The sequence below is a fragment of the Emydura macquarii genome, unplaced genomic scaffold (assembly GCF_026122565.2).
Source record: "Emydura macquarii macquarii isolate MOO-44397 ecotype Brisbane River unplaced genomic scaffold, CSIRO-AGI_Emac_v2 contig_3019, whole genome shotgun sequence".
In the NCBI taxonomy this organism is placed as follows: Eukaryota; Metazoa; Chordata; order Testudines; family Chelidae; genus Emydura; species Emydura macquarii.
In genome coordinates this window covers 1,997,369-2,019,978 of record NW_027133156.1, presented here as the reverse complement: position 1 = coordinate 2,019,978, position 22,610 = coordinate 1,997,369, and the positions used below count along the sequence as shown (strand labels likewise).

The window sequence follows — 22,610 nt, the reverse complement described above, 5'->3', positions numbered from 1 at the left end:
GGATGTCATAAAGGAAGACAGGCTAGCATGTGGTGTGACTGAGGACATGGAACTGAACAGAACACTTTGGAGAGAGAGCCTTCATAACGCAGACCCCGTGTTGTGGGATTGATGCAAAGAAGAAAATTGCAGCTATAACCAAGGGTGAGAAATATTGTTGAAATCCAGGATGAAATAATCATCGTGGCATATTTCATGATAATTGGTATTTTGGGTGGCATACATAGTAATTCATAAAATAACTACAATTTTTACTGAGCTGGGCCAGTCACTGAATTTCTCAGTTCTCATTTCTTTTCAGTTGGATACATTTAGAATGATTGTTTCATACGCTGTTAATGTGATACCTAGTTTAAGCTATTTGACATTTCTATTATACTGCCAATTAGGGAAAATCCTGATAAGATTTCAATTGAAATACAAATTGCAGAAGAGCAGAACTAGTACCTTGATAAATGGCATGCTTGCTTAAATTAGATGATTGCCAGAAAACAAATTCATTTCAGAACAGTTCATTCCAGTGGCAATCAGAACTATGCTTTTGGAAGTGGACATTAATTTGGGGTGATTCAGTTTTTGGACTGACACTCCTCAGTCCCAACTGAGACACTGTGCACCAAATTTTAGAGGTGCTGAGGGCTTGCTTCTCCCATTGACTTCAGTGGTAATAGGGGAGATGTAAAGAGCTACAGAGTTGGGATCTGCAGACCCATTGATTAGGGTGAGGAATTCATGTAGCCCTATGATTAGCCCCTCTGGATCCTGCCCTAGTCTCTCTCTCTCACACTAGCTACAGTAGCATTTGGATTTGAATAACTCCTGCTGAGCAGCTTGTAGAAGGTAGAAAGTGGCCTGACTGTAGGAGAGCTCAGTATGAGCCCCAGCCAAAGTCTGATTTTGGGGATGTGAGGGTCTTGAGACTAGTTATGGGGAGATGTTAGCCATGATGGTAGGCTCAGAAGCTCCTCGGCCCCTTCAGTATCTCCTTGGCTGTCATTCAAACAAGAAGAGCTCACCCTCTCCATAGGTGCTTCATACTGCCATATATGACTGACACATGCAGCCTGGAATTCAGTTGGAGTTTTGCTATTGATTTCAATAGGGTCCGGATTTCACCTTGGAGTCTATCTCCAGGAGAGGTGTGGGCCTGGATGACTCTCTGCAGTAGCTGAAACATGAATGTTTCTGCTTCAGTCCTGGAATTAGTGGTCTGCGGCTTCAGTCGCATACTTGGCCACACCACTCAACTGACCAGTACTAGGCAGACTGCAGTTTATCTGACCGTCCAAAATGGTGCTGCATAAGCATAAGAACGGCCATACTGGGGTCAGACCAGTGGTCCATCTAGCCCGCTATCTTGTCTGCAACAGTGCCCATTACCAGAGCTTCAGGAGGAGTGTACAGAACAGAGCAGTTGGAGTGACACACCCCTGTCTTCCCTTCCCAGCTTCTTGGATCTTGGCTAAGAGCTATTAATGGACATGAATAAAGACAGGTTACATTGATCAGGCTTGGGAAAGGGAAGATAGTATGAGTTGGAGCAAATAATGTGTTACACAGGAGCTAATTGTTGCCCTCATATACGTACATGCCAAAGTTAATGAGATTTATGCATATGTATGTGAAGGTAGAACTAGGCCTTACGTTTTTTATTAATTATTACAAAATGTGAAATGTCTGTTGTTAGTGTCTTTGGAAGTTTGAAAGTATTCATGGAGTGGGGGAAATAAACTCCACGCTTAAGGGAAGAAAATACTTTTGAAACAGCAAATTTCAGCTTCTAATTTAAGAGGAAGTTCATGTTGTTTTAAGGGAAGGAATTGACACTGTCTACAACTCAGCGCCGTTCTGTGCAAATATTAAAAGTGAGCTCTGATGAGACCTACTGATTGAAAATGAGCCCAGGTATCAAATCATGTTGGGAGAGAATGATCTAAAACCAAATAGGCCAGGCATGTTTGGCCTGCCAAGTCTAGCATCCTTATTCAGTCAGTGAGCTATGCCATGGGGGAATGTGGAAGAGGAAGGAAACCCATAGAATGCACTATGGTCACTTATACATCATTGACAAATGAGTGAGTTACTGACTCATTCCTTTTTCTCGAGAACATAAAAATCGGTCTAATGGGTCCGCACCCATACATATGTGGATTTCTTGCTCTTAATGTATCAGAATGTTTTTGTGTACCTTAATATCTGTAGATGACTGTTCTTCAGGTTGCCTCTTTGCCTTTTTTATTTCCAATATCTTGTCATTGTTTATGTTCCAATCTTTTGTGCTATTTGGGTAGGATTGCCACGTTTTAAAAAGATGTTTTAACTGTCCAAATAAATTAACAACTTATTCAAATAACCAAAGAGGATTTACCTTGACCTTTTTGATCTGTAAGTATTTTATAGAACTACAAGTCAAGTTTACTGTTCTAGTGATGTTTGATTAGAACGATTTTTCAGGGTCCAGTTTGCCCACTTACACTGAATAGTATTATACTATGTGAGTAGTCCCATTGATTTCAGTGGAATTATTTGCATAGTAAAGTATTACTGGCAGAATTGAACCCTAGTTCAATTAGTTGCAGTTTTTCTCTTCAGGGATATGTCTTTGCACTTCTTTATCAGTGAAACAGCTCAGTTGCTAACCTACTTGCTGAGTGGGAGTCAAAGAAAACCATAATAATGAAAACTTGGTATAGATACTATTCTAAATAGTAGTCATGATGTTACTGAGGTTTTTTACCTGAGGAATAGCAAGGGATGGTTAGGTAGAAAAAATCAGCAGTATTTTTCTGAAACTTCTCATGTTTCCCCCTTGATCTTATTTTTAATGTCTTCAAATGTTTCTTTTCTCTACTTAGGCGATGTTCAGTCTCTGTATGGTTGAAAGTGGAGCTGATGAGGTGAATTTGCATGGTGTCACAAGCCTAGGTTTAAAGCAAGCTCTGGACTTTGCATACACTGGACAGGTATTGTACAATTCTTCAAATTCAAACACCTGAATCAAAAAATAAAATCATTCTTGCTACTATAGAAATTAATGCTAAGCATCAGTTATACAAGTTTTAATTTGATATTATTAATTTTCTGCACATGCAAAGTATGAAGTGTTTGGATCTGCCAATACAAAAATTAATGGATTTTGGATATGAATATTATTTTCTGGATAAGATCCATATGGAAAAGAAAATCTGCTGTTTATCCTAGTAGTTCTGAAATCATAGTATCATAAAAGTGTAGCGTTAGAAGGGATCTTGAGAAGTCATCTGGTCCAGCCCCCTACACTGATGCAAGACCAGCTATGCCTAGACCATCCTGACAGACATTTGTCTAACCTGTTCTTTAAAATCTCCAGTGATGGAGATTCCACAACATCCCTTGGAAGCCTATTCCAGAATTTATCTACCCTTATAGTCAGAAAGTTTTTTCTAATATCTAACCTAAACCTCCCCTTCATTACAGATTAAGCCCATTTCTTTTTGTCCCACCTTCATTAGACATAGAGAATAATTGATCACCACCCTTTTTATAACAGCCCTTAACATATATGAAGACTATTATCAGGTCCCCCATCACTCTTCTTTTCTCCAGACTAAACATGCCCAGATATTTTAACCTTCCCTCATAGGTCAGGTTTTCTAAACCTTTTATCATATTTATTGTTCTCCTCTGGACTCTCTCCTGTTTGTCCACATGTTTTTTAAAGTGTGGTGCCCAGAACTGAACAGGGTTACTCCAGCTGAGGCCTCAACAGTACCAAGTAGAGCGAGACAATTATGACACTCTTGTTAGTACACCTGCAATGGCATGGCACCCACCTCTCGTGAGCATCTCTTCTGGTCGGGTGTGTCTGCAGTTGTTAAACAGTCCCGCCTTGGTATTGGGCTGGATCCCGAGGGCGTCCTCCATGGAGGCAATGTTTTCTTCCCTCTCTGGACCTTTCTGGCCCCAGCTCTCCAGCTGGGCCACTAAGTAGCCGAGATCCCCTTCTGGGGGTTTATTTCTGTCCAGTTGTAGGCCACTTCTCCAGTGGCCTATGGGGGAAACCCAGGTTCACCCACTATTCTGGGTCTCAGCCCATGGACCCTAAGAATAGCAACCACATACCGCTGTATCCCTTTAACGGAACTGCTTTCAGTTCCCTGGGCCACCTCCCCGTGGCCCCAGCCTTCACCAGTGCTTTGCCCTTAGTTTATGGCTCTTCTGTGTTCAGGCCCAGCAGCTAACCAGGAGCTCTTTCTCAATCCCCCGGTCCCTGCCAGCACTGAGCTATCCATGTTGTTGCAGTATCCTTTGGCCAGCCAGGAGCACCATCTGCACTCTGGCTCCAGCAAGGAATGGACTATCTCTGGCTCTGCAGCTCCTTTTATATGGTCCTCCTGGGCCCTGATGGCTGCTCCCTGCAGCCTTTCCCTGATTGGCTGCCTCCTGTGCAGTCTCTCTAGGCTGCTTGGAGGACTTAACTCCACTGCTCCTTTCCTAGGATGGGTATGGCAGGACCCTGAGGCCTCCAGAAGGAGGCCTTTTCCGCTCCTCTCAACGCCCTAGAACGATATTATGCTTTTTCACAGCTGAAGCACGTTGCTGGTTCATACTTAATTTATGATCCACTACAACCCCCAGATCCTTTTCAGTAGTACTACTGCCTACCCACTTTTTCCCCATTTTTGCATTCGTGCGCCCTAAGTATTTGTGTACCCTAAGTGTAGTACTTTACACTTGTCTTGATTGAATTTCATTTTGTTGATTTCAGACCAATGCTCCAATTTGTCGTGGTCATTTTGAATTCTAATCCAGTCCTCCAAAGTGCTTGTAACCCCTCCTACCTTAATGCCATCCACAAATTTCATAAGCGTACTCTCCACTCCATTGTCCAAACCATTGATGAAAACATAGAAGAATACCAAACCCAGGACTCAGTAGATACATCACCCCACTACATACATCCTCCAAGTTTCACTGTAAACCATTGATAACTACTCTGTCAATCAGGCTTTCAACCAGTTGTGCACCCACCCGATAGTAAATTAATCTAGACCTTATTTGCCTAGTTTATTTATGAGAATGTCTTGTGTGGGACTGTGTCAAAAGCCTTACTAAAATCAAGATGTATCACATCTACTGCTTCCATCCCCCAATCCACTAGGCCAGTAACTCTGTCAAACAAGTAAATTAGGTTGGTTTGGCATGATTTGTTCTTGACAAATCCATGTTTGCTATTATTTATTGCCCTATTATCCTTTCAGTGCTTACAAACTGATTGTTTAATAATTTGTTCCAGAATCTTTCCAGGTATCAAAGTTAAGCTGACTGATCTGTAATTCCTTGAGTCATCTCTTTTTTCACCTTTTTAAAGAGAGGTACTGTGTTTGCCCTCTTCCATGAGTTCTCAAAGATAATCACTAACAGTTATGAGATTGCTTCAGCTAGTTCCTTAAGTACTCTAGGGTGAATTACATTAGGCCCTGCTGATTAGATTACATCTAATTTATCTAAATATTCCTTAAACTGTTCTTTCCCGATTCAGGCTTGCATTCCTTCCCGCCTTGTTCTTAATATTAATTGTGTTAAACATCTGGGCACCATTTACTTTTCTAGTGAAGACTGAAGCAAAATAAGGATTAAAAACCTCAGTCTTCTTGATGTTATCAATTATTAGCTTTCCTTTCTCACTAAGTAGAGGACCTACACTTTCCTTCATCTTTCTCTTGCTCATACGTATTTATAGCACCTCTTCTTACTGGCTTTTATATCCCTTTCCTAAGTGTAATTTATTTTGTGCTTTAGCCTTTGTTAGTTTGTCCTTCATACTTGCGCTAATCATTTGTTCTTATCCAATTAGTTCATGTTTCCACTTTTTGTAGGATTCCTTTTAGGTTTTCAGGTTAATTAAAGAGCTCTTTATGGAGCCAAATTGGCTTCTGACTATTCCTATCTTTCCTTCACATTGGGATAGTTTGCTGGTGGGCCTTTAATATTGTCTCTTTGTGAAACTACCAGCTCTCCTGAATTTCTTTATTCTATATATTTTCTCCCCATGGGATCCTGCCTACCAGTCTTCTCAGTGTATGCAAAACGTGCCTCAGGCGGCATGTGACCAGGATTCATCACTGAATTTGGTCTGTTGGTTGGATCATTAGTTTCGCTGGCTTGAGCCGGGTATTGAAGAGGAGTTATCTGAGTCTAAGGTGAGCTGTTTTGAAATCCAGTAGACGTGATATATCTTGATATTTTGACACAGTCCCACATGACATTCTCATGAGAAAACTATGGAAATATGGTCTAGGTGAGTGCATCACTTTTGGAATGATGGCCTGTGAGCCACTGATGGTCCACAGAGCACTCAGAGGTGGTTTGCAGGAAGCTAGCTGATCACATGATTCTAATCTTCATTGTATCCATCTGCTAAATCCTATTAAAAGAAATGAAAAAAAATATACTAAATACTTTCCTTATAACAAATCGTAATGGAAGCACTTGTAGTTGTCACAGATGTTGTTAGGGGAGGGTGTAGTTGCCACAGATGTTAGTCTTAAGGGAGGGTGTGATCCCTGAGATAGTCCTTCTATTAAGATGTGGTTCATACTATGAAAAGGTTGGGATGTACCCTTGGTCTATCTGAAATGACTTTTTATGATCCTAAATCTTTATATAATGTTGATGGTAACAGGATGCATACTACCTAACATTATCAGGATAAAAACAAATTCCCGCTGAATGTAGAAAGGTGTTAATAAAACAAAAAACTATGTCCAAGACCAGTGACCGTCAGCAGTTAGCCTATACATTAAAGTTCCTGATCAGTACTTGAAGTTACTGGAAGACATTTTTGTCTTCTCCTTAACTACTAAAAATATACAATATTTAATCCAGTTACCATGGATTTCTTACAGTTTTGTTTTTTAAAAAAACTACTTTTAAAAACCAAGTGACATTCCAACTCTTAGAGTGTATCTACACTATGTCTGGAAAGCATAAATTCCACTTTGAGGATATATACCTGCTCTAGGTCTGATTGAGCTAGTGTGCTAAAAATAGAAGGGTAGCAGCAATGGCATGAATGGTGTCCTAGACTGTATGATCCTGTCCTAGATTGTAGGTACGTACCCTGGAGAGCTAGCACCTCATGCTGCCACAACTACATTTCTAATTTTAGTGAGCTAACAAAATCAGAATTAGTGTGAGTAGGTTTCCTTCAGCTAGAATTTACACCTTTCTGTTCCAGTGTAGACATTCCCTTAGACTGGAATCTTTTAGTAGACTTCAGAATACGTTGGGCTTGATTATTCACTTTCTAACAGCAACACAAGTTTTATTTAAATTAAGTTACTCCTGATTTGAATGGAGAATTAGATCCTTTATTCTCTCTCCCTCCCTCCCTCCCCTTTTATAAACTGAATATGCCCAGTTTTTAAATCTAATCTCACAAACTGTTGGTCACTTGCATTGTTCACCTCTGTGCTCTCCAATTTGTTGGTTTTACTTGAAATGTAGAGAATAAAACTGCACCAACTCTAAATTGTTATGTACCACACAAAGGAACCTGTGTTAAAAATGTGTATCTTGTTAATTCTTGCAGACCTGAGGAATACATAAACTGTTGAATTTTCTCTTATTCATGGTTCATCCAGTCTCTATAATTTATCTGTGAAACTTTGGCTAGCAAGACTATTACTGGAAATATTGCTAATTTAGTAGATAGATCCCTTGGTGAACATTCTCTGTTGCTTAATTTTGAAAAAAGAATCAGTTACCATTTCATTATTCCACATGGAATATAGGGTTGTACAAATCTAATTAATGTATGTGCTTCCAAAATGTGATTAGATTATGTACCTTTAATTTCTGCATAAAGAAATAATTAAACACATAGAAAATTAAAGTGTGAAGGCAGGAAATCTGTTTTAATTGATTTTAACAAAGTTGTTTTCTTTGTGCCAAGCCAAATGACCAAGACAACAAAGAAGTAAACAATTTAACTTTGGTTTTATAGACTAGTTCTTAAACGTCTATATTTCTGTTGGTATGAATTATATAGAAATTCTTCAAAGACGTTTTCCCTCTGCCATACCCTCCTTATATATGGAGGGTAGAAATCCAGCCATTGTTCAGCATGCCTTTTGCTGTATACTGAAAGCATGTCATCCATCTCAGTCTAAGTATTCTTGAATTCATTAATAAAATGGAAGGATTTTTTGGTTTTTTTTAAATGCATCTCTTTCTAGTGCTACTAGTGAAGGATGTATTTTTTGGTGTGACAGTGAAAATATGCCAACCCAGGGGAGAAAGTTTGATTTAATGGTTTAAAATTTTCTTGTCAAGGAGCCAGGAATTCCAGGTTCTCTTACTGCACTGGCTCATTTAATGAAGCCCATTTCCAAAATTATCCTTCAAAGCATTTTGATGCCCAAGTTTAGACATATCATGCCTTATTTTCATAGCAGCCAAGCACCTCCAACTGCAATTGAAGTCAGTGGAGGTTGTAGGGGCTGACTTTTCCTGAAAACAGGGCCCTTGCTGTTTAAACTGGGCTACCTCAAAATTACCAGACACTTCCAAAGTGCGTTTTCCCATCTATTAATTGGAGTTAATACTACTCGCCTACCCCTGAATGGTATTCAGAGTCTTTATTAACTATTGTTCATAAGTCACTTTTATGAGCCTCAGATGAAAGCACCTATATTATTGCAAAGCATTATTTTTTTTATTCTGAAATATATTGATATTATAATCTATTAAATTGTGCCAGTGATTAAAAGATATCAGCATGCATTCCTAACATTTTGAATAAGACTTACAAGAGCTTCCTTAGGGTGACATAATGTCTGCAATCCTCTATTGAAAAATAGGTGCCTTCCATTTTACAGCCTTGATCCTGCAACTCTTGTGAACTATTTTACATATCTGAGTTGGCCTGTAAAATTAACTGGTTTTACTCTCACATGTAAAGTTGCTCATATGTAAAAGTGTTTGTAGGATTGGGGCCTATGTTCTGCTCTCTGTATCAGATCTACCAAATACTAATATGAAAGTGTAAACAAATTAAAACTACATAAAAGAGTATTATTAATCATTTTTGTAAATATGGCTCAGACAATGATATGCAAGTTTCAGAACTACAGAGACAATATGATGTTTCCCTTATGCCTTCCTTTGTACACTGATCTTTATTCACAGATTCCAAGGCCAGAAGGGACTATTGTGATTATCTAGTCTGACCCACTGTATAACACAGGCCATAGAACTTTCTCAAAATAATTTCTAGAGCATCTCTTTTAGAAAAACATCCAATCTTTATTTAAAGATTGACAGTGATGGAGAATCCACTATGACTTTTGGTAAATTGTTCCAGTGGTTAATTACTCTCCCCATTAAGAAATTGCAACTTTATTTCCAGTCTGAATTTGTCTCTCTTCAACTTCCAGTCATTGGATCATGTTTTATGTTTCTCTGCTAAACTGTAGAGCAGGTAGGTACTTATAGACTGAAATCAACCTCCCCTTAACCTACTCTGTGTTAAGCTAAATAGACTTGAGTTCCTTGATTCTGACACTATAGGGCGGGCAAATTTATTAACCCCCCGAGACCTCCCTCGCTGCCGAGCAGACTCCTGTAGCCCCACCACCTTGTCACAGGGCAGAAGGTCCTAGCTCCCCCCGCCCCCCCAATCTGGAAGGCGGAGAATGGGAGGGGGGCATACGGAGCTCCATGATCCGTGCTTTAACTGTAAAAGCGCAACAGTTTGGCCACCCCTGCTGTAGGGCATGTTTTCTAATCCTTTCTAATCCAGAACCATTCTCATGGCTTTTCTCTAAACCCTCTCCAGTTTGTCAACATCCTTCTTGAACGGTGGAGACCAGAACTGGTCACAGAGTTCCAGCAGCAGTTGCACTGGTGCCAAATACAGGGGTAAAATAACCTGTCTACTTATACTTGAGATTCCCTTGTTTATACATCCCAGGATTGCATTAGCTCTTTTGGTCACAGCGGCACACTGGGAGTTCAGATGATTATGATCCCCAAATCTTTTTCAGAATCACTCCTTCCCAGGATAGAGTCCCCCATCTAGATTCTTTGTTCCTAGATGAATACATATACATTTAGTGGTATGTTCTTTTTTTGTGCTGAGTGTACCAATGATCTAAGATTGCTTTGTATTATTAGTCACCTGTCCTCTTCCTTGTTTACCACTCTCCCAATTTTTGTGTTATCTGCAAACTTTATCAGTGACCTACCAGGTCATTGATAAAAACGTTAAATAGCATAGGGCCAAGAAATAGCACAATAAGATAATTAGCCAGAACCATTAAAACCCCATAAAACTCTGAAAATGTATGTTTTATGGCCTGACCTGACTAGGCGGCACAGTATGGGAAGGAGGTGAACATCCTGCAGTGCTGAAGGAACAGGTCCAAGACTATTTAGAACGATTGGACATACAAAAGTCCATGGGGCCAGATGCAATGCACCCAAGGGTGCTGAGGGAGTTGGCTGATGTGATTTCAGAGCCATTGGCTATTATCTTTGAAAGCTCATGGCGATTGGGGGATTTCCTGATGACTGGAAAAAAGCAAATATAGTGCCCATCTTTAAGAAAGGGAGGAAAGAGGAGCCGGGGAACTACAGACTGGTCAGCCTTATCTCAATCCCTGGAAAAATTATGGAGCAGGTCCTCAAGAAATCCATTTTAAGGCACTTGGAAGAGAGGAAGGTGATCAGGAACAGTCAACATGGATTCACAAAGGGAAAGTCATGCCTGACCAACCTGATTGCTTTCTATGAAGAGGTGACTGGCTCTGTGGATATGGGGAAAGCGGTGGACGTGATATACCTTGACTTTAGCAAAGCTTTTGATACTGTCTCTTACAGTATTCTTATCAGCAAGTTAAAAAAGTGTGGGTTGGATGAATAGACTATAAAATGGATCGTGAACTGGCTAGAGCATAGGACTCAATGAGTAGTGATCAATGGCTCCATGTCTAGCTGGCAACCGGTCACAAGTGGAGTGGCCCAGGGGCTGGTTTTGTTCAACATCTTCATTAATGATCTGGAAGATGGTGTAGATTGCACCCTCAGCAAGTTTGCAGATGACACTAACCTAGGGGGAGTGGTAGATACCCTGAAAGGTAGGGATAGGATACAGAAGGACCTAAACAAACTGGAGGATTGGGTGAAAAGAAATCTGATGAGGTTCAACAAGGACAAGTGCAGAGTCCTGAACTGAGGACGGAAGAATCCCATGCACAGCTACAGACTGGGGATGGATGAGCTAGGCAGCAGTTCTGCAGAAAAGGACCTGGGGGTAACAGTGGATAAGAAGCTGGATATGAGCCAGCAGTGTGCCCTGGTTGCCAAGAAGGCTAATAGCATATTGGGCTGCATTAGTAGGAGCATTACCAGCAGATTGTGGGAAGTGATTATTCCCCTCTATTCGGCATTGGTGAAGCCGCATTTGGAGTATTGTGTCCAGTTTTGGGCCCCCCCCTATAAAAAGGATGTGGAGAGGTTGGAGAGAGTCCAGCGGAGGGCAACAAAAATGATTAGGGGGCTGGAGCACAAGACGTATGAGGAGAGGCTGGGGGAACTAGGCTTGTTTAGCCTGCAGAAGAGAAGAATGAGGGGGGATTTGATAGCAGGATTTGAAAGGGGGTTCCAGGGAGGATGGAGCTAGGCTGTTCTCAGTGGTGGTAGATGACAGAACAAGGAGCAATGGTCTCAAGTTGCAGGGGGGGAGGTCTAGGTTTGACATTAGGAAAAAGTTTTTCACTAGGAGGGTGGTGAAGCACTGGAATGGGTTACCTAGGGAGGTGGTGGAATCTCCATCTTTAGAGGTTTTTAAGCTGCGGCTTGACAAAACCCTCGCTAGGATTATTTAGCTGAGGTTAGTCCTGCTTTGAGCAGGGGGTTGGACTAGATGACCTCCTGAGGTCCCTTCCAGCTCTATGATTCTATGAAATCTAGAAAAGTAAATAAATTTACGAGATCATCCTAACACCTATAGGGACTCTACAGTTAGGGCAAAACATAGTGTTAAAAATTGCTATTCCTATTTATTGTAAACTTTGTGGAACTGGAAGCAATTTTAAGAGAGCTTTAAGATATTTGTGTGTTTGTGTATAGGCACACACACTACTTGTAAGATAGACTATCTAAACTGGTTTAAGTATTTCTTTCATCTGTCTTTTTTTTTAAATATATTTTGTAAACCATTCTGAGCTGCATTTGTAAACTGAAATACTGTATAACAAAAAACTTAGCTTTCTTTTCTGGGATATTTGAGACCTCTAGTGGAAATGTTTGGTATTCTATGAAGTTAGCAGTATGGTTCATTGTTTCCAAGATGTTAAAAGTTATTAAAATTAAGAAACTTAATTTGTCATCTGTCTTTAGAAATAGTATGAGAACGCTACCTGAAATTAAAATTTCTGAAGTTCTTACATCCCGGGGACTGAAATGGAAGAATGAAGAGAGAAATTGAGGTCCCAATCCTGCAGTCAAATGCACATGGGCAGGCCATGTTTTATAATAATTATTGATGGAAATCTTTTGGTTTTAAGGGAAAATTGATTTTTCAATATAAAAAAAATTATATTAAAACTGACGTTATAACTATTGTGTTTCTAAATATAAAATTGATCCCACTTTGGGATGCCTTTTTTTTTTTAGTATAGAATGGCTCTGATTCTATTCTTCCACTTGTTTCATACCAGTGTAGCTTAACTGACTTTAGTGGAGTTTCTCCTAGCTTAGTACCATCAAGATCGGGCCACTTGTGTGTATCGGTTGCGTTATGGTATAACAATGCTTAGTGCCTAATTTTGCTTTACATCTTCAAAGTGCTTTGCAAATGTTCAATAGTTAATCTTACTAACCATGTGAAGCTGGTAATTAATATCCCATTTTACAGGTGGGAACACTGAGACAGGAGACAGAGAGGTCAAATGTCTACTCTGAGGCCACAATATTATCAGAACCAGGCTTAGAATTCAGGAGTTCCTGGCTTACAGTCCTGTGTCCAGATCTCTAAACCATGCCTCTTTCTCAGGGAATGTATTGCTGGAAATTACTGCAGAAATAGCCTTGAAGTATGTGACAGCTCCCACCAAATCAAATCAAACATGAGTCACATTCTATCTTTGTTTTTAGATGTGTAACTCAATTAGTGTTTAGTATGGTTTTAGGCACATACCAGAGCAGAAACTGGCTCATTATATAAATCCATCTGCATTGTTGCCACCATGAAATCTGTCCTGTACACAGTCTGTTGATGTATAATGGTAATATTTTATACTTAGCTATGTCCATAAAAGAACTGAAATTGAAACTAAAATATTTATCTCAGAAAACATAATGCTAGAAGAGTGCATTTTTTCTTCATGTTACAAACCTGCATAACTGACTGAATTCATCCCATAATTCCTAATCTTATTAGAACAACAAGAAACAATGAGGCCTCCAGTATATAGAGGAGATGAATGTGTTTTAATAACAAAATTTAAAGAACATCATTGTTTGTTCCTGTTTGCTCTAAGTATACAAAGAGGTTCCAAGTCTGTTTATCAAGCAACATATTTTCTCAACCAATACAGAGTCAGTTTTAGTAACATGATCTATGAAATAGGTTCTCAGTAAGCCCCTGGCAATCAACTTCTTGGCACAAATGCTTTAGTTTTCTACTCTTGAGTTATTTACTAAAGAACCTTTTGAAACAGAACACAGTGGTCATGTTTACAGAGTTTTTGTCAGTGTGACAGATTCTTGCAGTACATGCATAGTGCGACATAGGCATTGTTATAAAAGATCCACTGACCACATCTGTCCCATGGATTCTTTCTACATGCAGTCTGACTATGAAAAATTGCCCTTTGAAAATCATCCGAGGGGAATCAAGGGATCTTGTCAATAAAGAAGAGTATTTAGACTGAAAGAAACTCAACATTCCTATAAATAATTGTGGCTATGGTGCAGTAAAGCACAAAACCATGGGCTTGAGTCATACAAAAGCTATAGTGCTTTGCTGAATTAGGGCCTTTCTCCCTATAGAGTACATTATATATTAAAAAGGTGTGATATGGTAATAGATAATAATAATACTTTGCATTTAAATTGCCCCTTAGATCTGAGGAATTTAAAGCATGTTATAAAAGTGGGTAACCATTATTCTTATTTTACTGCAGCAAAGATGCAGAAACTGCCACTGACTTGTGTGACCTATACCTCACAGTAAGGATTTGTACCAAGTTCTCGTGACTAAGTTCTGTGTGCTAATGTTTAAACTATATCTATACTATGAGCTAGGGGTGTGATTCTCAACTTGTGTAGACATACTCATGCTAGCCCTCATCTGAGCTAGCATGCTAAACGTAGCAGCGTAGCATGGGCAGTGGCAGTAGTGGCATGGGTTAGCCGCCTCATGTACAAACCCACCTGAATCTCGTGGGTACGTATTCCTGGTGGCTAGCTTGTGTTGTCACTGCTGCTGTTTGTGCTACCATGGCTATGCTACTATTTTTAGCATGCTAGCTCAGATGAGAACTGGTGCAAGTATGTCTACACAAGTTGGGAATCACACCCCTAGCTCATAGTGTAGACATAGCCTTTAGGTAATGCTTAACAGATGGTTGTAAAAGTCTGTAACAAAGGTGTGTGCATTTTTTCCCCTCTTTCCTGATGATGTAAAGATGCTGCTACATTACCAAAAAGTTCAGCAATCTCCTTGGGTTTTAAAATATTCTCAACCATTAATCCCCAATCTGTGGGGTGTGCCCCCCGCCAGGGGGATGTGGAAGAACATTTGGAGGGGGTGCAGCAGGGCCTGGGCCAGCCCTCATGTGGGGCAGGGAGGGAGCACCATCCTGCCCCGCTCTGCCCCCAGCTCAGCTCTGGCCTTAGCCGCTAGCTCCCAGCACCATGTACTATATCGGCACCATTGTTGCCCTATGCACGGCAGGAGTTCAGATACATATCAGATCTAAGAGTATCTGACACTCCGGAGTCTCCACTCCTTAAACAAGACTTACCCCAAGTCTCACCATCACCTCTGTCAAGCAGTGCTTCACTTTCCCCAGCAAGAATGGATCCTTCTTTCACTAGTGAGGCAGAAGAAGAGGAAAATGCTGAATCTATTGCCCCATCAATATCAGGGCGAATAGCAGTAGCCCTTCAGTCGTACCCACCAGCACCTCAGGGAATCCAATCCTGACAGGGGCCTCCTTGAATGCAATCACACATTCCCCTCCCACCTAAATGGCCATACTGGGACCCTTGAGCCATGTATAGGGCTCAGTTTAGTAATTCTTCATCGTAACAGATACAACATCCTTCCTCCAACCCATCCTCATCACTCCCAACCTCCAGAGGCACAACATCCGCAAGCATCATCACAAGAGGAAGAACAGGAGGAGGAACAAGAGGATGAACAGGAAGAGGAGGTACCACTGGCCCTACACTTCTCCTCATCCTCACCAAATGAAGCCATCATGCCAGCCCCACCCCACCCCGCTACACACACACAGCAGCTGATGACTCCATAGAGTGGCAGACTTGTTACACATTCAACTAGAGGAGGTCAAGGAACAGCAGCATGAGATTATTGACGTTCTCCACACCTCGGCAGCAGAAATCATACTACCCACCACTGGGCCTTTACTTGAACCAGCCAATCTTTTATGGCAGACCCCATCCTCTATCCCACCTACATGTAAGCGTGTGGCTAGAAAATACCATGTGCCAGCAAAGAATGCAGCTTTTGTTCTCACACCCTACTCCAAACTCCCCTGTTGTTAACACTATGCATCATGACTCCTTTTACAGGACACTGGGTGCGTTCATCATCGCAATCCACAAAGACTCCATCTGAAAGCATGGCTCCTTCTTGGTTCAGGGGTCCAGAAATAGCCTGCTCTGACCTAGTAAAGCACATATCATCACATCTGTTCATATCCACCACATCTAGGGGAGATGATATATCAAAACAACACCTCTCTAAATGAATTTTACAGTGCATACGCCTATCATGTGAACTCTGTAATAAGCAAACTCCTACCTCAATAAAGACATACTCCACATGAGCACTGTCAACCTCCATTGCATTTCTTAATGTTCCAATCATGGATATATGCAAGACTACCATATAGGCATCCTCAGATGGCTCAACACTACACCATCATGCGGGATTCTTCTGCAGACACCATCCTTGGATGTACAGTCCAATTCTCAGCCATAAAAGCTGCTCTGAAGCCCCAACCTTCTAGCTATGGGCACTGCTTTGTAGTCACCTACAGTGGAGCACCCAAGGGGACATCACTCGAAGAAGAGAAGGTTACTCACCTTGTGCAGTATCTGAGGTTCTTCGAGATGTGTGTCTCCATAGATGCTCCATTACCCGTCCTTCCCTCTGCTTCGGAGCATAACGTATGGGCTCTGCGGCACAGAAGGAACTGAGGGCAGTCAGACTGCACAATGCTATATATGCTTCCTATGCACCATGCAAGGGAGGAGAATTATGCATGTGTGGTCTGACAGGCACTGCTTGGGAAGATCTCCCACTCCAGATGCAAAGGCGCTGCCGCATCTACAGTGGAGCACCCATGGAGACACACACATCAGTTACTGCACAAGTAACCTTCTCTTCTGAAATAAGTTGTGGTTCACATGTTTTGGTTGCTGTCACTGTTCTCTTAAAACTCTACTAAAAGTAAGGGCACTCACCTGTGATGTGGCTTTAAGCTTTCTTCGGTTACACGAGTGGTGTATGTGGCTCTGACAGGTGTCTGATGGCACTTCAGCAAACCAGATTTCATGTTTCAATGGGAGTGCCATCTTGTGGATGGACAATTTCTTCATTACTGAAATCACATACACAAAACTACTGTTTGTTAAAATGTTATCCTGGAGTTCAGTTTTCAACTTGTTCCCTTGCAGTTAGGTGCTTCAGCTTATTTATTCCTCTAAAAGTGTCTGCAGAATAGTGCGAGAATCCTACCAAATAACAAACAAATGCACTAAGTGCAGTTTTTACTGTTAATAGTGGTAATTACAGAAGCATGTGTTTGCCCTCTGCCCAAAAAGCCATCCCTTGATGTTGACAATCTGTCCAGCTATCAACCAGTAACTAATTATCCATTTTTGGTTAAGATTATTGCAAATGTCATGGAAGAGAGAACTCTTGAGAGCACCTTGATACCTCTGACTTTCCTGGCCTTTTGTCAGTTTAGGTCTTGACCTGGGCACATCACTGAGAAATAACTAGTTGGTGATCTTTTCTTGGCAAGATCCGTGTAGCTATTAACTACTGTAGTTCTATCAGCTGCCTTTGATACTGGGGAACATGAAGTATTATTAAATTGCTTTTGGTCTCTGGCGAGAGCAGATGGAACTGCTCTCAGTTGTCTGTTCCTTTTTCTCAGGGAGGGTAATGTTGGACAGTGGATCTCCTGCAGAGTTCTATGCTATCACCCCTCTTACTCAACGTATATGAGAGGCCATTGGGAGAGTTAGTAAGGAGATAGAGCTGAAGTGCTTTCAGTATCGCAGTTTCACTCAGCTTTGTATCTCATTCTTGTCCAGCCTGGAAAGTGCAATCTTTTTCAGTGTTTCCATGATCTTGGGACGTGGATGGGAGTGAGTTGGTTGACACTCAGTCCAGAGAAGACTGAGGTGATTATAATAGGTAGAGAAAAGCCACTAAAAGATTTGGCTGAGGTTATATCAGACTCCCTTCTCCACCCCATTTCCAAATTTGAGGGTCTATGTCTACCACTTTTAACCAAAGTTTGTAAGTTGGGGGTCTGGTTAGAGTCTTAGCTTCTTTTAGAATATCAGTGGTGATCAGCATGTTTTTTTTCCATCTATGTCTGGCCAGCAGATTGCATCCTCTTTTCTCATTATTATTGTATTATTTGTATTGCGGGAGCACCAAAGAGCCCCAGTCATGGACCAGAACCCCCTTGTTCTAGGTGCTGTACAAACACAGCACAAAATATGATCCCTATTCCAAAGAGTTTGCAGTCCATGTAAACGTTCTCTGATGTGGACTTGCTACCATGATCCATATTTGTCAACGCTAGATTGGACATGTACAAGACATAACAGCCTGGATAGTGTTCCATGGCCAGGGAATATATAAAGCTTGGAGTAAACCAGAAGGTCAGGCCAAATCTGTTGGATTGGTTTGCTTTTTCTGTCCTTTGCTTTTCTTCATTTTCTGGTCCAATCACACCTGATGCTGTGATGTTTCTTAGGTTTAAAAAGGTATCCCAGATGGCCCTGAATTTTGTCATCTGTCTCTGTTAGTTTATGACATCAGAAGAGAAGACGAAACGTAATCTGAGAGTTGGACCTCACCTTCACCTCACCTGCCCTCACCTGCCCAACAAACTATGGATTCTGCCTGCCTAAGGCAGGAGTCACCACTTTGGCTTGAAGTTAACAGTCATTGCCTACCTAGCACCTCACTGCAAAAGAAGCACCTGTTTTTCTGTTTTCTCTTCTCTTGTCTCCTCTCTTATCTGTTTCATTTAAAAAAAAATGCTTCTAGTGCTTATATTTGCAGAAAAAACCTCAAAAACAAGAACTGAGTGTAAACTGATGCAGTGTCATCTGCCTGCATCTACTGACGTCTGCCTGCATCTACTGATGGCCCAAAACAATAGCTCTGAGGGGTGTGACCTGCCCTGCTCACCTTAGCCAGGGCCTTGTAACTCTCCAATTCTGTGACTGTATAATTTTCTCAATATGCTGCAAGATTCAGCATTCGACTGCAGACAGGTGCCTCACATGTTGTTTTCTGTCTCCCTGCTGTGCCTGTGCCATCCTGCTGCTGCTGTTCCTTGCTCTATAAATTTCCCCACAAGGGGGAGTTAATTGGATTACAGCACATGCTCCTTGCTCTGCCCTAGCTTTGTTCAGAGCTGAGCCAGAACAGACTCTTCACCCCACAGGCTGATGAGATCCAAGACCTCAGGTTGACTCCATGCTGGAGCGCATTTGGGGCGTGCAGTCACCATGAGCAATTCAGCTACAAAGCTCTCTCCATGCTGACAAAACAGGAAATGGGAATTCAAAATTTCCCAGGGCTTCATGGGAGAAGCTGTTTCCTGTGCTTGTGTCTGTGGTGCAGCAGAGTGCGAATCTACAGAACGGTCACAACAGAGCATTATGGGATACCTCCTGGAGGTCAATGACATTGATTTACGTTGCGCTCTGCCTACACTGACGCTCATTCAACCCATAGAATGCAACTTTAGCAGTGCGCCACTTGCGTAGGTGGTTTTATTAAGTCAAATTTTACCGCGATTTAGGTCAGTGGAACTGATATGCCAGTGGAGACTCATACTTTATGTGGTCAACGTAAACCACATTACGTCAACTTACATTGTCAGTGTAGACCAGGCCTAAGTCACTCTGTATCCTATCCCTGCCCTCCAGTGTATCTATCACACCCCCCAGCTTAGTGTCATCTGCAAACTTGCTGAGGGTGCAATCCACCCCATCCTCCAGATCATTGTGGGGACAGCTCTGCATAAAGTTCAGTGAAACTGGCCTTTCGTATACGAAAGTTCTGCAGCCACTGATCATCATCCCACACCTTCATAACAATGTGATCTCACCAGTCTTTGCTTGTTTCTTGGGACCAGAATCGGCGCTCCACTGACTGAAGATATTGTGTGACGGTCTGCAGCAAACGGGAATTGTTTCGCTCTGTGGCTTGTAGCAGGGCAGCTTCAGTAACATCGCAATTTTCAGCACTGCAGCTCAAGTCTTGACCTTGAAAATCCTGCAGGATAAGTTGTGAGGTGTTTGTGATGCTCAAAATGATAGTATACAGCTGAGAGTACTCCATGCCTCTCCGTCAATGGAGTGCATGCAGCAGAGATGGGTTTGGAAAAATGGCGGGAAAAAAATGTTCGTCTCTTTGTTTTGGACAAGGGGAGGGGGGAGCACATTGCATCATGGGAGGAAGACAACCTTCTGAAAGGGCACTGTGGGTAGCTGCACTATGGGATAGCTACCCAAGGTACACTGCTCTGATTATCGATGGAAGCACAGCTGGACAGGATGCAAACCCCTGATGCAATGCGTGTGGTGTGATCATGCGCCTCTAACTTCGTAAGTTCGGCGGGTGAAAGTGGACTGAAATTAAATCGACTTCACTCCGCAGTGTAGACATACCCTTAGACAAAATAAAGGATTGGGCCAAAAGAAATCAGATGAGGTTCAGCTAGAACAAGTGCAGAGCCTTGCACTTAGGATGGAAGAATCCCATGCACTGCTACAGTCTGGAGACTGACTGGCTAGGCAGCAGTTCTGCAGAAAAGGACCTGAGGGTTATAGTGGACAAGAAGCTGGATATGAGTCAACAGTGTGCCAAGAAGGCTAACGGCATATTGGGCTGCATTAGTAGGAGCATTGTCAGCAGATCGAAGGAAGTGATTATTCCCCTCTATTCAGCACTGGTGAGGCCTCTTTTGGAGTACTGTGTCCAGTTTTGGGCCCCCCACTACAGAAAGGATGTGGACAAATTGGAAAGAGTCCAATGGAGGGCAATGAAAATGATTGGGGGCTCGAGCACATGACTTATGAGGAGAGGCTGAGGGAACTAGGCTTGTTTAGCCTGCAGAAGAGACGAATGAGGGGGTATTTGATAGCAGCCTTTAACTACCTGAAAAGGGGTTCCAGGGAGAATGGAACTAGGCTGTTTTCAGTGGTGGTAGATGGCAGAACTCAGAGCAATGGTCTCAAGTTGCAGTGGGGGAGGTCTAGGTTTGATATTAGGAAAAACTTTTTCACTAGGAGGGTGGTGAAGCACTGGACTGTGTTACCTAGGGAAGTGGTGGAATCACCATCCTTAGATGTTTTTAAGGTGCGGCTTGACAGAGCTCTGGCTTGGATGCTTTAGTTGGGGTTGGTCCTGCTTTGAGCAGGGGGTTGGACTGGATGACCTCCTGAGGTCCCTTCCAACCCTAATGTTCTATGATTCTAAGTGTATGTGTGGTGTGGTAGGTGTACTATAAGTCTTTACTGCTGATATGTCCAGCTGACACTAACTGATAACGTTATTTCAGGTTTAATAGCACCACAGGCATCTGGGAAAACAGCCTCCAGAAAACTCTTAATAGTGATCGATTAACTTTTTAAAAATAAGTCTGGAGCTTTGGCATGAAGTGCTGACTGCCCCAAGTGAAAAGGGTAAGGAGGGCTTTTCAGCACCCTCCTAAATTTATCTTAAGGCATTTTCCCTCTTCTTTGTATGTTGTCTTTTTTTCCATTTTGAGACACCCTAGCCTCCTATCTGCTGGTGATGTCACATCCAGCATAGGTAATTTAGTATTTTATCATATCTTTAAATGGATATAAAATAAAAATGCAGAACAGTTTGTTTAGGTTGCAGTATTGGAATAAACCAGACTTCTGTCAGCTCTGTTGGCAGTCTCTGATCTTCAGTAGTGGGTCTGTTATCTTAGCAGGGCGCATGTTGAATTATTACATGGTGTGGGAAGCTTGTAAACACTGAGAAACTTGACTGCTAAAACCTGGCCAAAAAATTATGCTAAACAGGATGTTTTAAAAAACCTTTGTGTTGTTTTGGAGCATATCAATCAAACAATTCTGTTGCTGGCTTTTTGTAGATCACCTTTACATTTTAACTTCTTGCCCCCTTTCCTACCACATCTACAGATGCTACCTGTATGATGCTTTAAAATGGATTGATACTGTTTTAAAATATATTCATGCATCAGAGAAACCACATTACAAATGTATCTTTTGTCTGCAAGATTGTAATCTCTTTGAGGCACTGGTTCTCTTTATTTTGAGCATTTACAGCACCAAGCACATGGCTAGCACTTAATAAATAATGTGACATCAGCACAGATGACAGGACTTGTTCTGTTTAAACCAGGGTTGAATAATAAACATTGCAAGATCTACACCCCTGAGTCCCTAAAGAGTGAGAATGATTTGTATGGCAGTCTGCTATTGAGTTCTCATTTGAACAAATTTGACAAGTGCTGCAGAGCATATATATATTTTTAATATGCCTAACAAATGACAGATTTTTATAACTAAAGCCCTCTCCAGCTTTTCCTTGTGCCACGTACTATCATGAGTGGAAATGTAATTAACATCAACTAAAAGCCTGGAACAGATTGGGCCTTATTCTTCTTTACATAAAGGCCACTTTACACTAAGTCCCCATTCTGAAAGGGTAAAGGCTCCTCAAAGTGAGATTATATGTAATTTACACCCACTTGAAGGACCAGTTACCCTGCCAGATCGGTGTAAAAGGGCCTTGGTGTAAATGAGACTCAAGCCCCTTATCTCCAGTTTTTACAGCATTCTGTGTGAAGGGCTGAAAGTAAGTACAATTAATATTACTGCTGTGGATGGGTACTTTCTTCTGTCCCCATCAGGGGAATGTGACTGTCTCCAGTGTCTCCCCTCCTGCTTTTCTTCTTCTGGCACTGCATTTCAGTGGGTGGCACAGAACTACAGGGAAAGCAGCCAGCAGGGTGGGTAGAAGAAAAAATAGCTTGGGCTGTAGCTTTCTTCACAGCAGTGAGAGAGTGGCCCCTTGTGGTGTAAAGCCAAAACTGCAAAGGGAAAATCTGTCAGTT

General features: G+C 41.7%; 1 protein-coding gene across 4 annotated transcripts in view; it reads left to right on the top strand.

Annotated features, from left to right (window-relative positions):
- KLHL32 (kelch like family member 32) overlaps positions 1–22,610 on the top strand; it is a 206,472-nt gene that overhangs the window by 91,818 nt on the left and 92,044 nt on the right. For all 4 annotated transcript variants that reach the window (XR_010916570.1, XM_067530050.1, XM_067530051.1 and 1 more), the window contains exon 4: positions 2,856–2,963. Coding sequence is in view for 3 of the 4 variants with exons in the window: in XM_067530050.1 (XP_067386151.1) it covers positions 2,856–2,963 (108 nt within the window). In the remaining variant the exon portion in view is untranslated. The remainder of the gene's footprint in view (positions 1–2,855; positions 2,964–22,610) is intronic.